The following is a 17237-nucleotide window of genomic DNA, read 5'->3' as shown; positions in this document are numbered from 1 at the left end:
GGACTGAAGTCTAGGCCCCTTGACTTCTGCTCTTTTCACCACAGCACATGGCTTCATCAAATCAAAACCCTGAGCCAAGTGTTAGCAGCCAAAATTATAATTACTTTCCTTCCACTAAAATCTCTTTCAAAAATTCAGCTGAATTTTTCTGATTTTGTACTTTTCTCTCTCTTTTTTTAAACCCACAAACCAACTATCCAAACAGGATAAAAACTCAAGAAGTCTTTTGAACAAATACAAAATGTATGTAGGAATACAAAAATACAAAAGATTATATACAAACACACACACAATTTAAATTTGGACAAATGTTGACTCAATTAGTCATTTACAGCAGAGGCTTGTGTGTCTAAAGATTGCATATGTACACAGAGAAGGCATCTCACTTCCTTCTAGTTGCCTATTTATAATGCATAAAGGCATTCTGGAAAAATAATAAAAATGTATTTGTTTTTCAAATTATTTATAGTCTAATTTAGCAAAGTATTACATATTTATTATATTTAAAATATGTATTTTGATAAAATGTCATTATAGGCCAGGAAAACCATGTTAATAAGCATGAGTGTTTCACAGGGCAATAATATATTTTATAACATTTTAAAATAATATAAAATATAAAAATTGAATAATCTAATAATTGAGCATCATTTTGTTTAAAAGAGTTCTTATAGAACTTTTAATTTCACTTTTCCACTAGGTAAACTTAAGAGTATATGAAGAGGAATACTTTTAATGATGTTGATACAATGGGAATGTGCCAATGGTATCCAGAAATGGTAATAACCCATTATTACCATTCAATACTTAAATGTTTTAACATTTATTTTTTTCCTCAATTTAGATTCATTATACACAGACAATGAATTGAGCCATATGAAAGTCCATTCCATAATTTTTTCATATTAAAGTCAGAAGTATCAGAAGTGGTCTTAATCTCTGACTACATGGTATAATAATAATGTGACTTATTTGTCATCACTTAGTCTTTTTTTTTTTTTTTTTTTTTAAGAGACACAGTTTCACTCTGTTGCCCAGGCTGGTCTCGAACTTCTAGGCTCAAGGGATCTTCCTATTTCAGCTTCTCGCTGGGATTACAGGCACACATTACCATACCTGGCTCAACCATTTAGTCTTTTCAAAAGGACGTGCTGAAAGCTCTGAAGATATTTATTAAAACTGATTTTAAAAATATTTTGACCAAAGGCAGCACTGTTTGGAACTGTAGATATATTCAAGGACATTTTGAGAGACAGTCTCTGAGAAATAATGCTCTGGTTATATGTGAAAACAAAACAAGCAGTAACAAAACTAGTGAAATTACCTTCTCGTATCACGTGTCTTTTTAACATGGCTGAAACAATGTTTGTATTGTCTGGGGCTGTGGTTCAGCCTGATGGAATAACTGCAGTGAAGGGAATGGGATTTTACTTTTTATGCACTTACCCAGGGCAGAACCACAATTAGTGGAAAAGATTGGAGAATTGGAGAACAAAGAGCCAATTTCAAAAGCAAACAATTATTTTACTGCTTTAATAGGCTGTATAATGTAAAATGAAATTCATTCTCTTTATCCAAATAAGTGAGAAATGTGTAGACATAAGTAGGGTAAAAAAAGTGAAGTGGTCACAAACAGTGCTTGGGGAAAAAAGCAGAATTCTCTTCTACCTTCCTAGGTAGTGATGCCCTGTAAGACTTCTTAATTTTGAAGGAGGGATTGTATATGTCCCATGGGCATTCGGAGGCCTGGGGACAAGCAACATTCCAACTTCTCGTTCCATGCTTTTTTCTGTAACACAACCTATAAAAAATGCTGGGAGAGTGTGATTGGGGTCCAGCTGTGTAGATGCTGTGCTAGTCAATTAGTATTTCAAAACCAGGTAACAAGGTTTGAAAGAAATATGTGCAAATAATGTGGTTTGATGGAATTCATAAGCCTTGAATTCAAGTTCCAGCTGTAAAAGCTGTAAGTAACCTCAGAAAACTTAAGTAACTGTCATGAATTTCAGCTTCCTCATCTGTAAAATCATCATCATCATTGTTAACACTTAGGGTACTAAATACATCCCAAGTAATGTTCTAAGAACTTCACATATTTTAATTATTTAATTCTTAATATCCCCAAGAGAAGGCACATTTTCTACATGAAGAAACTGAGTTACAGAGAGGTTAAATAACTTGCTTAAAGACAGTAACACTTATTCCACAGAGTTGTTGTGAGGTGAAACACAAAATCAATAATCTAGTTAGTGATGGAACAGATTCTGAGATCATCCTGTCTAGGCTCTAACAGTAACTAAGAAGCATCTAAGGTTCACAAAAAAATTGGTTAGCTGCAGACATCAAACCAGATCTTCTGGTTCTTATTCCTGTGCTTTTTAAACACATCTCCTTCCTATTTTGCTTTTCTGTAAGTAATTTTCATATATTTCACTTATATGTATAAAATTCCTCTAGGGTAGAAAAGTGGGAGAGTTGTAATTTCTATTTAAAAAAAAAACAGATGAGAAAATGCAGGATACCCTGAAGTCAGCATGTAGCACAGCTAGACAGAGGGTCAAGGTCAACTGAATGATAGTGACAATGATGACAATGAAGACGGCTGCAATACCATCTCATTTATCAGATCCAGATTCTCTTTAGGGCACTGTGCCAAAGCTCCTTATGCAAATTATCTCATTTAATGCTAAATCTATTTCTGAGTATATGACTTAAAATGCTGTTAGTTTTAAAATCACAGAATGGCTAAGCCTGAGGTATACAAAATGCAGACTTTCTGGAGTCAGGATTGCAAATCCCAGTTGTGTCGATTCAGCCCAAGGTCCTACTACAGAGAATAAACTGAAGGCCAAGCAGATTAGTTAGTGTGAGCTTTGGGCTAGACGTTGAGAATGAAGACCTTTTCTCTACAGTGAGGATACACACTTGGTGCTTTTTGAAAAAGCTGGGGTTAACCTCAACTCTTTCCACAGAATATCATGTTTATTTGCCAAAATGGATTTTTAAAAACAATGGTTGAACTGCCCTACAGTCCATTAGTCATCCTATAGAAATCTAATGTTAGAAAAATATTCACTTAAAATATAGTGGGAAAAACTCTCTGAACTATGTTCAGTCGTTCTTGGCTGTGGTCTTTTGTTCAACAGAAATTTCCTCTTTTGAAATGACCAGTTACTTTGTGTAATATAGCCTAATCTTCAGCATGTGTGCTTATGGAGAAGAGATTGAAGTTCCTGACTTTGCATCATGTTTTTACTGATAATGTGATGTACTAGAACATCATTTTAAGCAAAATCATAATGCCCTATGCAAAGGCCATGCTTCAATGTTTAGCTCCCTGTACAATATTCTCCACATCCTAGGAACTCCAGTTTCCAATCCCACTGTTAGTCAGAAATTAATTACTGGACATCTACTTGTATTATGCAGTATGCTGGTTCCTGGGGATACAAAAGTGAGCAAAGGTGACCCAGACCCTGCTCCTGGAGGGAGCTCAAGTTCAGCTTATTTCTCATATCCCCTAGTTAAGGGAATCTTTACTATGCTCTTCTTTCTCTGGCTCCCCCAAAACTCCTTCTACACTGAGCCCTAGGCCTCATCTACTATCGTCCTGTCAACAAAGGTTGACATTTAATTTTTTCAGTCACCAAATCATACTGTATTTTCTTGTTATACAATTATATAAGACATTAGAGAAAATGCCAAGATCTCAGAACCATTCCATCCAAAAAAACTTATAACCATTTGACACATACACAAATTACTATTACGTAACATAATTGCTTATCCAATTTTAAGAAATAAGTGACTAAGAATTTGCATCTTATGATCCTTTGAAGCCTTTTGTTAACTTGAAGTAGAAATGATCTCTTATCCTAAAAACTACATCCTTCTTGAGGTGTGGTGGTAGCCAGCTTCCAGATGGTCCGTGATACTTCTTGCCTCCGGGTATTCATGCCCTTATGTAGTTCCTTCCCATACTGAATGTAACAATGGTGAAAGGAACAGTACGTGACCTTCAGGGTTAGGTTGCAGAAGGCACTGTGGTTCACACCTTGGTCTCCTGAATTGCTTGCTCTGGAGTAAGCCAGCTGCCATCCAATGAGAACGCTTCAGCCCTCCCATGGAAAACTGAGGCCTCCAGCCAACTGCCAGTGTTACTCTATCAGCTACATAACAAATCAGTGAACAGCTGGCTGACATCTGACTGCAACCTCACAGGAAATTCCAAGCCAGAACTGCCCAGTCAAGCTACTCCGAAATTCCTGCCCACAGAAATCACCATGTAAGTGGTTACTGTTTTAACAGTAAATTCTAGGGTTATTGCTATAATAGATACAATAGAAACCAGGCCTCCCAGCCAGCCCCCTACACCTGAGGTACCTGCACTCTTGCACTGCCACAGGGCCTGGCCGCCTGGTGTGCCTGTGCACACTCGGACTGCACAGCGTGACACCTGGGCACTGCATGACGGGAGCAGCTGGCTCACGCCTTTCACGCGCAGTGGCAGTCACTGCTTCAACAGGGTCTTTTCCTGTGCTGACTGCATGAGCTGCTGCATGACTACCCCGACTTGGCCAAGGTGGTGGGCTGCCAGTGGTCATTTACATCAGAGACAACTGACACTTTTTGTATCAACAGAAATCTGGTGTTGCCCCCACAGTTATACGAAATAAGAAGACTTGAAAACTCTGCCCCCTCCCTGATTTGCAAAAATTTTGTTTGGATCATGCATTATAAAGGGTGGAAAGATGGCTGGGATCACCTTATTAACTGCTGATGGGATGCCCAGCTTTTACCAGGGTATGAGCTGGCTTTTCTTACCTAGAAGATTTACACTTTTTAGAAAATCTTTTGTCTACTGAAAAAAAGACTGACAGAATCATGAAGGCAAGAAATGTCACTGAGTAGTGATGTACAATTGCCATCTTTACAATATCCATGTGACTATTCAAAGTAGAAACACATTTATCTTAAGAACTACATAGTAAGTAAGAGCCACTTGTAGGGTGCTACCTGGTTGTAAGCCGGTCTATTTGTAGTCCTGATGAATAATAAGGGTTGACTAAACCTGCTTGAAACTTAAGGAAATTTGTGCCTATAAAAGTTATAATATGACCAGGTGTGGTGGCTCATGCCTGTAATCCCAACGCTTTGGGAGGCTGAGGTGGGCAGATCACGAGGTCAGGAGTTCGAGACCAGCCTGGCCAACATGGTGAAACCCCGTCTCTAATAAAAATACAAAAAATTAGCCAGGCATGGTGGCAGGCGCCTGTAATACCAGTTACTTGGGAGGCTGAAGCAGGAGAATCGTTTGAACCCGGGAGGCGGAGGCTGCAGTGAGCCGAGACTGTGCTACTGCACTCCAACCTGGGCAACAGAGTGGGATTCCGTCTCAAAAAAAACAAAAAACAAAAAACAAAAAACGAAAAAACAAAACAAAAAATTTCACAAGGGTTCCCACTCTGCATTGTTTTATTATCTCAAAGTTTAAATAAGATGATCTGCCATTGGTCATTGTTATTCTTACTCTCAAATGTATTAGTACTTTTCCTGATGTACTTTGGAGGTTGATTCTTGAATTCCATAGACTTTCTGCTGGAATTTAATGGTGTCTGATTAGATGATGGAATGTAGATGGAGACAACCTTCAAGTGACAATGTCATTGTTTTCTTGCTGTGTCATTACCTTGATGATTAAGATACAATTCTTTTTAAAACCAAATGGCACTAGTTATGTTTCTCAAATTAGAAAGCTATTTCAGTTATTTTAAAAAAATATAAAGCCATAACAAAAACCATTATGTTTTTTAGTCCAGTGTTAATGAATGCAAAGAGATTAGATAGTAGTATTTAATGATGTTTATTTTCACTATATTTAATATGAGTATTTTTTTTCACCTCCTTTACAGAGGAATAATGTTTATTGTTTAAAGGTGGGAAATGATGGTTAAGCCACCACATCTATTTCACGATATTTGACTGTATTATGCATTGTACAATGGATTTCATTTTTCATGTAATATGTCAGTTTTCTTACATATAAAATAAAAGCAGTGGTCGGGCGTGGTGGCTCATGCCTGTAATCCCAGCGCTTTGGGAGGCCGAGGTGGGCGGATCACGAGGTCAGGAGTTCGAGAGCAGCCTGGCCAGCATGGTGAAACCCCGTCTCTAATAAAAATACAAAAAATTAGCCAGGCATGGTGGCAGCCACCTATAATCCCAGTTACTTGGGAGGCTGAGGCAGGAGAATCGCTTGAACCTGGGAGGTGGAGGTTGCAGTGAATGGAGACTCTGCCACTGCACTCCAACCTGGGCAACAGAGTAAGACTCCGTCTCAAAAAAAAAAAAAAAAAATTCACAAGGGTTCCCATTCTGTACTGTTTTACTATTTCAAAAGTTTAAATAAGATGTTCTACTGCCATTGGCTATTGTTATTCTTACTCTCAAATGTATTAGTACTTTTCCTGATGTACTTTGGAGGTTGTTGATCCATGAACTTCATAGACTTTCTGCTTGAATTTAAGGGTGTCTGATTAGATGGTGGAATGTAGATGGAGACAACCTTCAAGGGACAATGTCATTGTTTTCTTGCTGTGTCATTACCTTGATGATTAAGATACAATTCTTTTAAAAACCAAATGGCACTAGTTATGTTTCTCAAATTAGAAAACTGTTTTAGTTATTTTAAAGAAATATAAAGCCATAACAAAAACCATTATGTTTTTTACTCTAGAGTGTTAATGAATGCAAATAGACAGTAGTATTTAATTAATGAGGTTTATTTTCACTATATTTAATATGAACAAATTTTCACCTCCTTTACAGAGGAATGTTTATTGTTTAAAGGTGGGAAATGATGGTTAAGCCACCAAATATTTCATGATATTTGACTGTATTAGCATTGTACAATGGATTTCATTTTACGTGTAATGTCTCAATTTTCTTACCTATAAAATAAAAGCAGTGGCCGGGCGCGGTGGCTCATGCCTGTAATCCCAACACTTTGGGAGGCTGAGGTGGGGAGTTCAAGACTAGGCTGGCCAACATGATGAGACCCTGTCTCTACTAAAAGTACAAAAAGTTAACCAGGCATGGTGGTACACACCTGTAATCCCAGCTACTTGGGAGGCTGAGGCAGGAGAGTTGTTTGAACCTGGGAGGCAGAGGTTGCAGTGAACCCAGATCATGACACTGCACTCCAGCCTGGGCAACACAGTGAGACTCTGTCTCAAAAAAGAAAAAAAAAAAAAGCAGCAGCAATGAATCAGAAAAACAAAAGAAGTGAACATAGCGAACACTGATACCAACCTTGAGAGCATGCAACAGCTTACTATGATTCTCTTAACAATTAATAAACCATTATAATTCTATCAGTTATCACAGACAACTAGTACTAATGATCACAGTTGGCCAAAAGGCCAACAGTAAAATTATTATACTCTAATTTGTATATGGTTGTTACAGACATTTTTCATCATGTATACAACGTGGTTGTCTCCATTTTGTGAGATGCTGACTTCACAGGCTTTCAAAATTCCTGATTTGCTAAAAATATTAGTAATGAATGTTTATATTTTCCTCAGTGTTAAGTTAAAGAAAAAGAAAAACAAAACTTGCTTAGTTACTTTCTGAAGATAAGTTTTGATGATGTGGTTCTGACTATGGTAAAGTAAGGAAGTGTGGACGACCAAAGAGCCAGGAGAACTTGAAAGAGCAGCAAGAAATAAATAAATCTGCTGAAATCCATTTCACTGACCTTCCCAAGGAAGAAATTTTAACAACTCCCCATGTGTCCAAAGAATTTAATTTCAACCAGTGCAAAAATGTAGCAAGATTTTTAGAAACACCTTTTTTTTCTCTTTTTTTTTTGAGATGGAGTCTCGCTCTGTCACCTAGACTGCAGTGCAGTGGCACCATCTCAGCTCACTGCAAGCTCTGCCTCCCGGGTTCACACCATTCTCCTGCCTCAGCCTCCTGAGTAGCTGGGACTACAGGTGCCCGCCACCACGCCTGGCTAAGTTTTTGTATTTTTAGTAGAGACGGGGTTTCACCGTGTTACCTGGGATGGTTTTGATCTCCTGACCTCATGATCCGCCTGTCTTGGACTCCCAAAGTGTTGAGATTACAGGCATGAGCCATCACACCTGGCCAGAAATACTATTTTTTTTGTTTTTTTAAAAAACAACTAACATTTATTGAGTGCCAGGCACTCTTCTAGGAGCTTTGCAGTAAATATTACCTCCTTCAAGCTTTACCCATTTGTCATAATGTACCTTCTCAATGAGGCCTTCCCTGACCACCCTCCCTAAAATGCCAGCCTCTTTGACCCATCTTATCTTTGCTTTATTTTTTTCTGCTTATTGTTCATCTCTATCTAACATGCTGTTTTTCATTATCTAGCTTCTTATTGCTCTCTCTCTAGAATATTTGCTTTTTCAGAACAGATATCTTTGTGTGCTTTGATCATTGCTGTATCCCTGGCACCTAGGACAGTACCTGGTACATAGTGGCCCTCAGGAATACTTATGGAATGAATAAGTGAGGTCATTTGATCTTTACCATAGCCCCATACAATATCTTCTATTATTATTCCCATCTTAAAGATGAGAAAATTGAGGCACAGAGTTGGGTAACGTGCTAAGGTTATACAACTTGTAAATAGCAGAGCTGGTATCCTAACCCTAGCAGTGTGGTTCCATTGTCCTTGCTCTTCACAACCAACAATGCCCAGGTACCCACTAATACCTGCTTTACTTTTTTTTTAAAATTTATTATTATTATACTTTAAGTTCTAGGGTACATGTGCATAACGTGCAGGTTTGTTACATATGTATACTTGTGCCATGTTGGTGTGCTGCACCCATCAACTCGTCAGCACCCATCAACTCATCATTTACATCAGGTATAACTCCCAATGCAATCCCTCCCCCCTCCCCCCTCCCCATGATAGGCCCCGGTGTGTGATGTTCCCCTTCCTGAGTCCAAGTGATCTCATTTTTCAGTTCCCACCTATGAGTGAGAACATGCGGTGTTTGGTTTTCTGTTCTTGTGATAGTTTGCTAAGAATGATGGTTTCCAGCTGCATCCATGTCCCTACAAAGGACACAAACTCATCCTTTTTTATGGCTGCATAGTATTCCATGGTGTATATGTGCCACATTTTCTTAATCCAATCTGTCACTGATGGACATTTGGGTTGATTCCAAGTCTTTGCTATTGTGAATAGTGCCGCAATAAACATACGTGTGCATGTGTCTTTATAGCAGCATGATTTATAATCCTTTGGGTATATACCCAGTAATGGGATGGCTGGGTCATATGGTACATCTAGTTCTAGATCCTTGAGGAATCGCCATACTGTTTTCCATAATGGTTGAACTAGTTTACAATCCCACCAACAGTGTAAAAGTGTTCCTATTTCTCCACATCCTCTCCAGCACCTGTTGCTTCCTGACTTTTTAAAGATTGCCATTCTAACTGGTGTGAGATGGTATCTCATTGTGGTTTTGATTTGCATTTCTCTGATGGCCAGTGATGATGAGCATTTTTTCATGTGTCTGTTGGCTGTATGAATGTCTTCTTTTGAGAAATGTCTGTTCATATCCTTTGCCCACTTTTTGATGGGGTTGTTTGTTTTTTTCTTGTAAATTTGTTTGAGTTCTTTGTAGGTTCTGGATATTAGCCCTTTGTCAGATGAGTAGATTGCAAAAATTTTCTCCCATTCTGTAGGTTGCCTGTTCACTCTGATGGTAGTTTCTTTTGCTGTGCAGAAGCTCTTTAGTTTAATGAGATCCCATTTGTCAATTTTGGCTTTTGCTGCCGTTGCTTTTGGTGTTTTAGACATGAAGTCTTTGCCCATGCCTATGTCCTGAATGGTACTACCTAGGTTTTCCTCTAGGATTTTTATGGTATTAGGTCTAACATTTAAGTCTCTAATCCATCTTGAATTAATTTTCGTATAAGGAGTAAGGAAAGGATCCAGTTTCAGCTTTCTACTTATGGCTAGCCAATTTTCCCAGCACCATTTATTAAATAGGGAATCCTTTCCCCATTTCTTGTTTCTCTCAGGTTTGTCAAAGATCAGATGGCTGTAGATGTGTGGTATTATTTCTGAGAACTCTGTTCTGTTCCATTGGTCTATATATCTGTTTTGGTACCAGTACCATGCTGTTTTGGTTACTATAGCCTTGTAGTATAGTTTGAAGTCAGGTAGCATGATGCCTCCAGCTTTGTTCTTTTGACTTAGGATTGTCTTGGAGATGCGGGCTCTTTTTTGGTTCCATATGAACTTTAAAGCAGTTTTTTCCAATTCTGTGAAGAAACTCATTGGTAGCTTGATGGGGATGGCATTGAATCTATAAATTACCTTGGGCAGTATGGCCATTTTCACGATATTGATTCTTCCTATCCATGAGCATGGTATGTTCTTCCATTTGTTTGTGTCCTCTTTTATTTCACTGAGCAGTGGTTTGTAGTTCTCCTTGAAGAGGTCCTTTACATCCCTTTTAAGTTGGATTCCTAGGTATTTTATTCTCTTTGAAGCAATTGTGAATGGAAGTTCATTCATGATTTGGCTCTGTGTTTGTCTGTTACTGGTGTATAAGAATGCTTGTGATTTTTGCACATTAATTTTGTATCCTGAGACTTTACTGAAGTTGCTTATCAGCTTAAGGAGATTTTGGGCTGAGACAATGGGGTTTTCTAAATATACAATCATGTCATCTGCAAAGAGGGACAATTTGACTTCTTCTTTTCCTAACTGAATACCCTTGATTTCTTTCTCTTGCCTAATTGCCCTAGCCAGAACTTCCAACACTATGTTGAATAGGAGTGGTGAGAGAGGGCATCCCTGTCTTGTGCCAGTTTTCAAAGGGAATTTTTCCAGTTTTTGCCCATTCAGTATGATATTGGCTGTGGGTTTGTCATAAATAGCTCTTATTATTTTGAGGTACGTTTCATCAATACCGAATTTATTGAGCGTTTTTAGCATGAAGGGCTGTTGAATTTTGTCAAAAGCCTTTTCTGCATCTATTGAGATAATCATGTGGTTCTTATCTTTGGTTCTGTTTATATGCTGGATTATGTTTATTGATTTGCGAATGTTGAACCAGCCTTGCATCTCAGGGATGAAGCCCACTTGATCATGGTGGATAAGCTTTTTGATGTGTTGCTCAATCCGGTTTGCCAGTATTTTATTGAGGATTTTTGCATCGATGTTCATCAGGGATATTGGTCTAAAATTCTCTTTTATTGTTGTGTCTCTGCCAGGCTTTGGTATCAGGATGATGTTGGCCTCATAAAATGAGTTAGGGAGGATTCTCTCTTTTTCTATTGATTGGAATAGTTTCAGAAGGAATGGTACCAACTCCTCCTTGTACCTCTGGTAGAATTCAGCTGTGAATCCATCTGGTCCTGGACTTTTTTTGGTTGGTAGGCTATTAATTATTGCCTCAATTTCAGAGCCTGCTATTGGTGTATTCAGGGATTCAACTTCTTCCTGGTTTAGTCTTGGAAGAGTGTAAGTGTCCAGGAAATTATCCATTTCTTCTAGATTTTCCAGTTTATTTGCGTAGAGGTGTTTATACTATTCTCTGATGGTAGTTTGTATTTCTGTGGGGTCGGTGGTGATATCCCCTTTATCATTTTTAATTGTGTCGATTTGATTCTTCTCTCTTTTCTTCTTTATTAGTCTTGCTAGTGGTCTGTCAATTTTGTTGATCTTTTCAAAAAACCAACTCCTGGATTCATTGATTTTTTGGAGGGTTTTTTGTGTCTCTATCTCCTTCAGTTCTGCTCTGATCTTAGTTATTTCTTGCCTTCTGCTAGCTTTCAAATGTGTTTGCTCTTGCTTCTCTAGTTCTTTTAATTGCGATGTTAGAGTGTCAATTTTAGATCTTTCCTGCTTTCTCTTGTGGGCATTTAGTGCTATAAATTTCCCTCTAGACACTGCTTTAAATGTGTCCCAGAGATTCTGGTATGTTGTATCTTTGTTCTCATTGGTTTCAAAGAACATCTTTATTTCTGCCTTCATTTCGTTATGTACCCAGTAGTCATTCAGGAGCAGGTTGTTCAGTTTCCATGTAGTTGAGCGGTTTTGATTGAGTTTCTTAGTCCTGAGTTCTAGTTTGATTGCACTGTGGTCTGAGAGACAGTTTGTTATAATTTCTGTTCTTGTACATTTGCTGAGGAGTGCTTTACTTCCAATTACGTGGCCAATTTTGGAGTAAGTACGATGTGGTACTGAGAAGAATGTATATTCTGTTGATTTGGGGTGGAGAGTTCTAAAGATGTCTATTAGGTCTGCTTGCTGCAGAGATGAGTTCAATTCCTGGATATCCTTGTTAACTTTCTGTCTCGTTGATCTGTCTAATGTTGACAGTGGAGTGTTGAAGTCTCCCATTATTATTGTATGGGAGTCTAAGTCTCTTTGTAAGTCTCTAAGGACTTGCTTTATGAATCTGGGTGCTCCTCTATTGGGTGCATATATATTTAGGATAGTTAGCTCTTCCTGTTGAATTGATCCCTTTACAATTATGTAATGGCCTTCTTTGTCTCTTTTGATCTTTGATGGTTTAAAGTCTGTTTTATCAGAGACTAGTATTGCAACCCCTGCTTTTTTTTGTTCTCCATTTGCTTGGTAAATCTTCCTCCATCCCTTTATTTTGAGCCTATGTATGTCTCTGCATGTGAGATGGGTCTCCTGAATACAGCAGACTGATGGGTCTTGACTCTTTATCCAGTTTGCCAGTCTATGTCTTTTAATTGGAGCATTTAGTCCATTTACATTTAAGGTTAATATTGTTATGTGTGAACTTGATCCTGCCATTATGATATTAACTGGTTATTTTGCTCGTTAGTTGATGCAGTTTCTTCCTAGCCTCGATGGTCTTTACATTTTGGCATGTTTTTGCAATGGCTGGTACCGGTTGTTCCTTTCCATGTTTAGTGCTTCCTTCAGGGTCTCTTGTAAGGCAGGCCTAGTGGTGACAAAATCTCTAAGCATTTGCTTATCTGTAAAGGATTTTATTTCTCCTTCACTTATGAAACTTAGTTTGGCTGGATATGAAATTCTGGGTTTAAAATTCTTTTCTTTAAGAATGTTGAATATTGGCCCCCACTCTCTTCTGGCTTGTAGAGTTTCTGCCGAGAGATCTGCTGTTAGTCTGATGGGCTTCCCTTTGTAGGTAACCCTACCTTTCTCTCTGGCTGCCCTTAAGATTTTTTCCTTCATTTCAACTTCGGTGAATCTGGCAATTATGTGTCTTGGAGTTGCTCTTCTCGAGGAGTATCTTTGTGGCGTTCTCTGTATTTCCTGGATTTGAATGTTGGCCTGCCCTACTAGGTTGGGGAAGTTCTCCTGGATGATATCCTGAAGAGTGTTTTCCAACTTGGTTCCATCTTCCCCCTCACTTTCAGGCACCCCAATCAGACGTAGATTTGGTCTTTTTACATAATCCCATACTTCTTGCAGGCTTTGTTCATTTCTTTTTCTTCTTTTTTCTTTTGGTTTCTCTTCTCGCTTCATTTCATTCATTTGATCCTCAATCGCTGATACTCTTTCTTCCAGTTGATCGAGTCGGTTACTGAAGCTTGTGCATTTGTCATGTATTTCTCGTGTCATGGTTTTCATCTCTTTCATTTCGTTTATGACCTTCTCTGCATTAATTACTCTAGCCATCAATTCTTCCACTTTTTTTTCAAGATTTTTAGTTTCTTTGCGCTGGGTACGTAATTCCTCCTTTAGCTCTGAGAAGTTTGATGGACTGAAGCCTTCTTCTCTCATCTCGTCAAAGTCATTCTCCGTCCAGCTTTGATCCGTTGCTGGCGATGAGCTGCGCTCCTTTGCCAGGGGAGATGTGCTCTTATTTTTTGAATTTCCAGCTTTTCTGCCCTGCTTTTTCCCCATCTTTGTGGTTTTATCTGCCTCTGGTCTTTGATGATGGTGATGTACTGATGGGGTTTTGGTGTAGGTGTCCTTCCTGTTTGATAGTTTTCCTTCTAACAGTCAGGACCCTCAGCTGTAGGTCTGTTGGAGATTGCTTGAGGTCCACTCCAGACCCTGTTTGCCTGGGTATCAGAAGCAGAGGCTGCAGAAGATAGAATATTTCTGAACAGCGAGTGTACCTGTCTGATTCTTGCTTTGGAAGCTTCCTCTCAGGGGTGTACTCCACCCTGTAAGGTGTGGGGTGTCAGACTGCCCCTAGTGGGGGATGTCTCCCAGTTAGGCTACTCAGGGGTCAGGGACCCACTTGAGCAGGGAGCCTGTCCCTTCTCAGATCTCAACCTCCGTGTTGGGAGATCCACTGCTCTCTTCAAAGCTGTCAGACAGAGTCGTTTGCGTCTGCAGAGGTTTCTGCTGTTTTTGTTATTTTTACTGTGCCCTGTCCCCAGAGGTGGAGTCTACAGAGACAGGCAGGTTTCCTTGAGCTGCTGTGAGCTCCACCCAGTTCGAGCTTCCCAGCAGCTTTGTTTACCTACTTAAGCCTCAGCAATGGCGGGCGCCCCTCCCCCAGCCTCGTTGCTGCCTTGCCGCGATATCGCAGACTGCTGTGCTAGCAATGAGGGAGGCTCCGTGGGCGTGGGACCCTCCCGGCCAGGTGTGGGATATGATCTCCTGGTGTGCGTGTTTGCTTAAAGCGCAGTATTGGGGTGGGAGTTACCCGATTTTCCAGGTGTTGTGTGTCTCAGTTCCCCTGGCTAGGAAAAGGGATTCCTTTCCCCCTTGCGCTTCCCAGGTGAGGCGATGCCTCGCCCTGCTTCAGCTCTCGCAGCAGCTGACCAGCACCGATCGTCCGGCACTCCCCAGTGAGATGAACCCAGTACCTCAGTTGAAAATGCAGAAATCACTGGTCTTCTGTGTCGCTCGCGCTGGGAGTTGGAGACTGGAGCTGTTCCTATTCGGCCATCTTGCTCCGCCCCCCCCAGAAATACTATTTTTAAAAGCTAGACACTGGGCACTAAATCTCAATTCTAAACAGAAAAGACATACTACACACGAATTCATGGAACTTGCCTGGCTGCCAAAAATTTGCTATTTCACACTGGTACTATGGGGAAAGTATTTAAGAGAACTGCCAACTACACAATCTAGCTTCCTAAATTAGACGCATTCCATTGTAAAGGAAAGTCACCTTTACACTCCAGAAAGTCTTCACTGCAAGCCAACTTTGTGCCCAGCACTATTCAAAGAACTGTGGAAAGGTAGGTATATATTAATTCCTGACATATCAGACATCCAGGCCACTAAAATATCTGAGTACAAAGTTAAAAAAAAAAAAATTGAAATATTTGGTTTATAGAAGTACTCACTGGTTCAGTCTTACTCTGAGCTAATATTTTCTCTAAAATTTTAATAAATAGGTAATACTGGAAAATTGGTTTAGAAACTCCAAATTATAGCATGGAGAAATATTAAATAATAAACTTTAATCTATCTCCTCAGCAACAACTGCTTTTATCATTTTCATGTGTCCTTCCAGAGAATTCTATGTATATACTAGCATATATATGTATAAACATATAGCTATAAAAATATATCTTTAATTATCCCCTTAATATAAATAACACTATATATCTTTCTGCTGCTCTATTCCTAAGAGGTGTGTTTGTGTGTGGTTACTAACATATTTTGGGAATTCTTTTCTATATCATATGCTTAACTTGCTATCCATATTTGGGTGTATTTCTGATCTTTCTAGGCTGCTCAATTAATCTATGTATTAACATCAAACTGAATTACTGTAGCTTTGTAATATTTTGATATTGGGCCTAGTTAATTAATAACCCCCTCCCTAATTCTGCTTTTCGAGAAATTTCCTGGCTCTTCTTGTATGTTTCATTTTCTATGTGAAATTCTGGATCACCTATTTAGTCCCTTCCCCAACCTATGATTTTGATTTTTAAAAATTGGGATCAGAAGTGCTGCATCTTTAAGCTCACACTTACCCTATAAAATACTCAGATTAAGTCTTAACCATGTGGCACACTAATATATAAAAATTATCTTGAATTTTATAGTTATCTAGAATTTTCCTATGTACGAAGACTGTTCACTTTTATTATCTCCTTTAACCTTTCAAAACACTATGGCACCATGCAGGGGCCTATCTTTTGACTCTTACATTACAGATGGAGAGAGGCGCATGGACTTGTCCTCAAGGCCTGTAGGTAAGGGCTCTGACACCTGGCCCAGACCCAGGACTCTTCCCATTATACCAAAGGCTGAGGGCACTATAAGTTTTCAGGACACATTTGCAAAATAGAGAATGCTACCATTTTAGAAATGTTGGCAGGCTGTCAAATTTTCAAACTTTAAATGAAGTTTAAAACACAGTAATACTGGCACATATCTTTGCACTATTTTTTCTTTGCTACAATGCTGAGAATTCTCTTTTTCCTGAGGAAAGTAGAATCACAGCATGCCTGTGTTTACCGGCTTTTATTTGGCATAATTAAAACAAAAAAAGATGAATGCTCTTCTACTCAGGAAACATGTGAAGCCCCATCTTCAACTTGCAGCTGTCTAGCTTTTTTATTTAGTCATATAACACAAAATATTTTATGTTGGGAATTTCTTAACAGAATGAGAGAAGGGCTCCTTACTAAGAATGTAGACAACTACAGTCTGCATGGGAACCTGATGTATTTCATGGCTGCATGTGAATTTGTTATCCAAGAAGAGAACATAACTTCCAAATTTGAAAACAAGACGTCAAGACTCTTTTCTTAATTGATGACTACACATAAAAATGTATCATAAAAATGTGTCTGAAACTGTACAGAGAAGCACACTACTAACAAAAGCACTTTTATCAGAAAAATTAGGTTGTGTCTATGAGAACACATATTCATCTACCAAACAGATGCGTCTTAATGTCCATATTATTCTGCTACTTGGGGTTCTTCAAATCTTGTCTTCCAAGTGGTTATTTTTGGTATCTAAAACTTTTTAGACAAAAGCTTCCTAAATGGATAGTGATGATCTGGTGCCACCCCTACCATATAGTTTCATGTGTAACTTGTGATTTTCATATCAAATGTTTATCAACTATCAACTTGAGTCCTCATTATTTTCCATTTAACAGCTCACAAAATAGGCACGAGTAAAATCTGCCTTCATCAAGTACCATTACAAAGAATAGTATTCTATTATAATAGTATTCTATCCAGAGCCTAATAGTTGGGCATTGCTCCTTTGAATACTTTTTTAAAAAATTGCTGTCAAGAACAATTAG

The 17237-nt window shown here is 38.8% G+C and overlaps 1 protein-coding gene across 20 annotated transcripts in view; it reads right to left on the bottom strand.

Annotated features, from left to right (window-relative positions):
• The window catches only part of SUPT3H (SPT3 homolog, SAGA and STAGA complex component), a 529437-nt gene that overhangs the window by 55074 nt on the left and 457126 nt on the right, over window positions 1-17237 (bottom strand). For 10 of the 20 annotated variants that reach the window (XM_065543947.2, XM_074037865.1, XM_065543951.2 and 7 more), the window contains one exon: window positions 7109-7226. The exons of the other annotated variants lie outside the window; for them this stretch is intronic. In XM_065543947.2, the coding sequence (XP_065400019.1) occupies window positions 7109-7226 (118 nt within the window). The remainder of the gene's footprint in view (window positions 1-7108; window positions 7227-17237) is intronic. 20 annotated transcript variants of the gene reach the window in all.

The sequence above is a fragment of the Macaca fascicularis genome, chromosome 4, assembly GCF_037993035.2.
Source record: "Macaca fascicularis isolate 582-1 chromosome 4, T2T-MFA8v1.1".
Lineage (NCBI taxonomy): Eukaryota > Metazoa > Chordata > Mammalia > Primates > Cercopithecidae > Macaca > Macaca fascicularis.
Note: the sequence above shows the minus strand (reverse complement) of the source record. Positions and strands in the feature narration are given on the sequence as shown.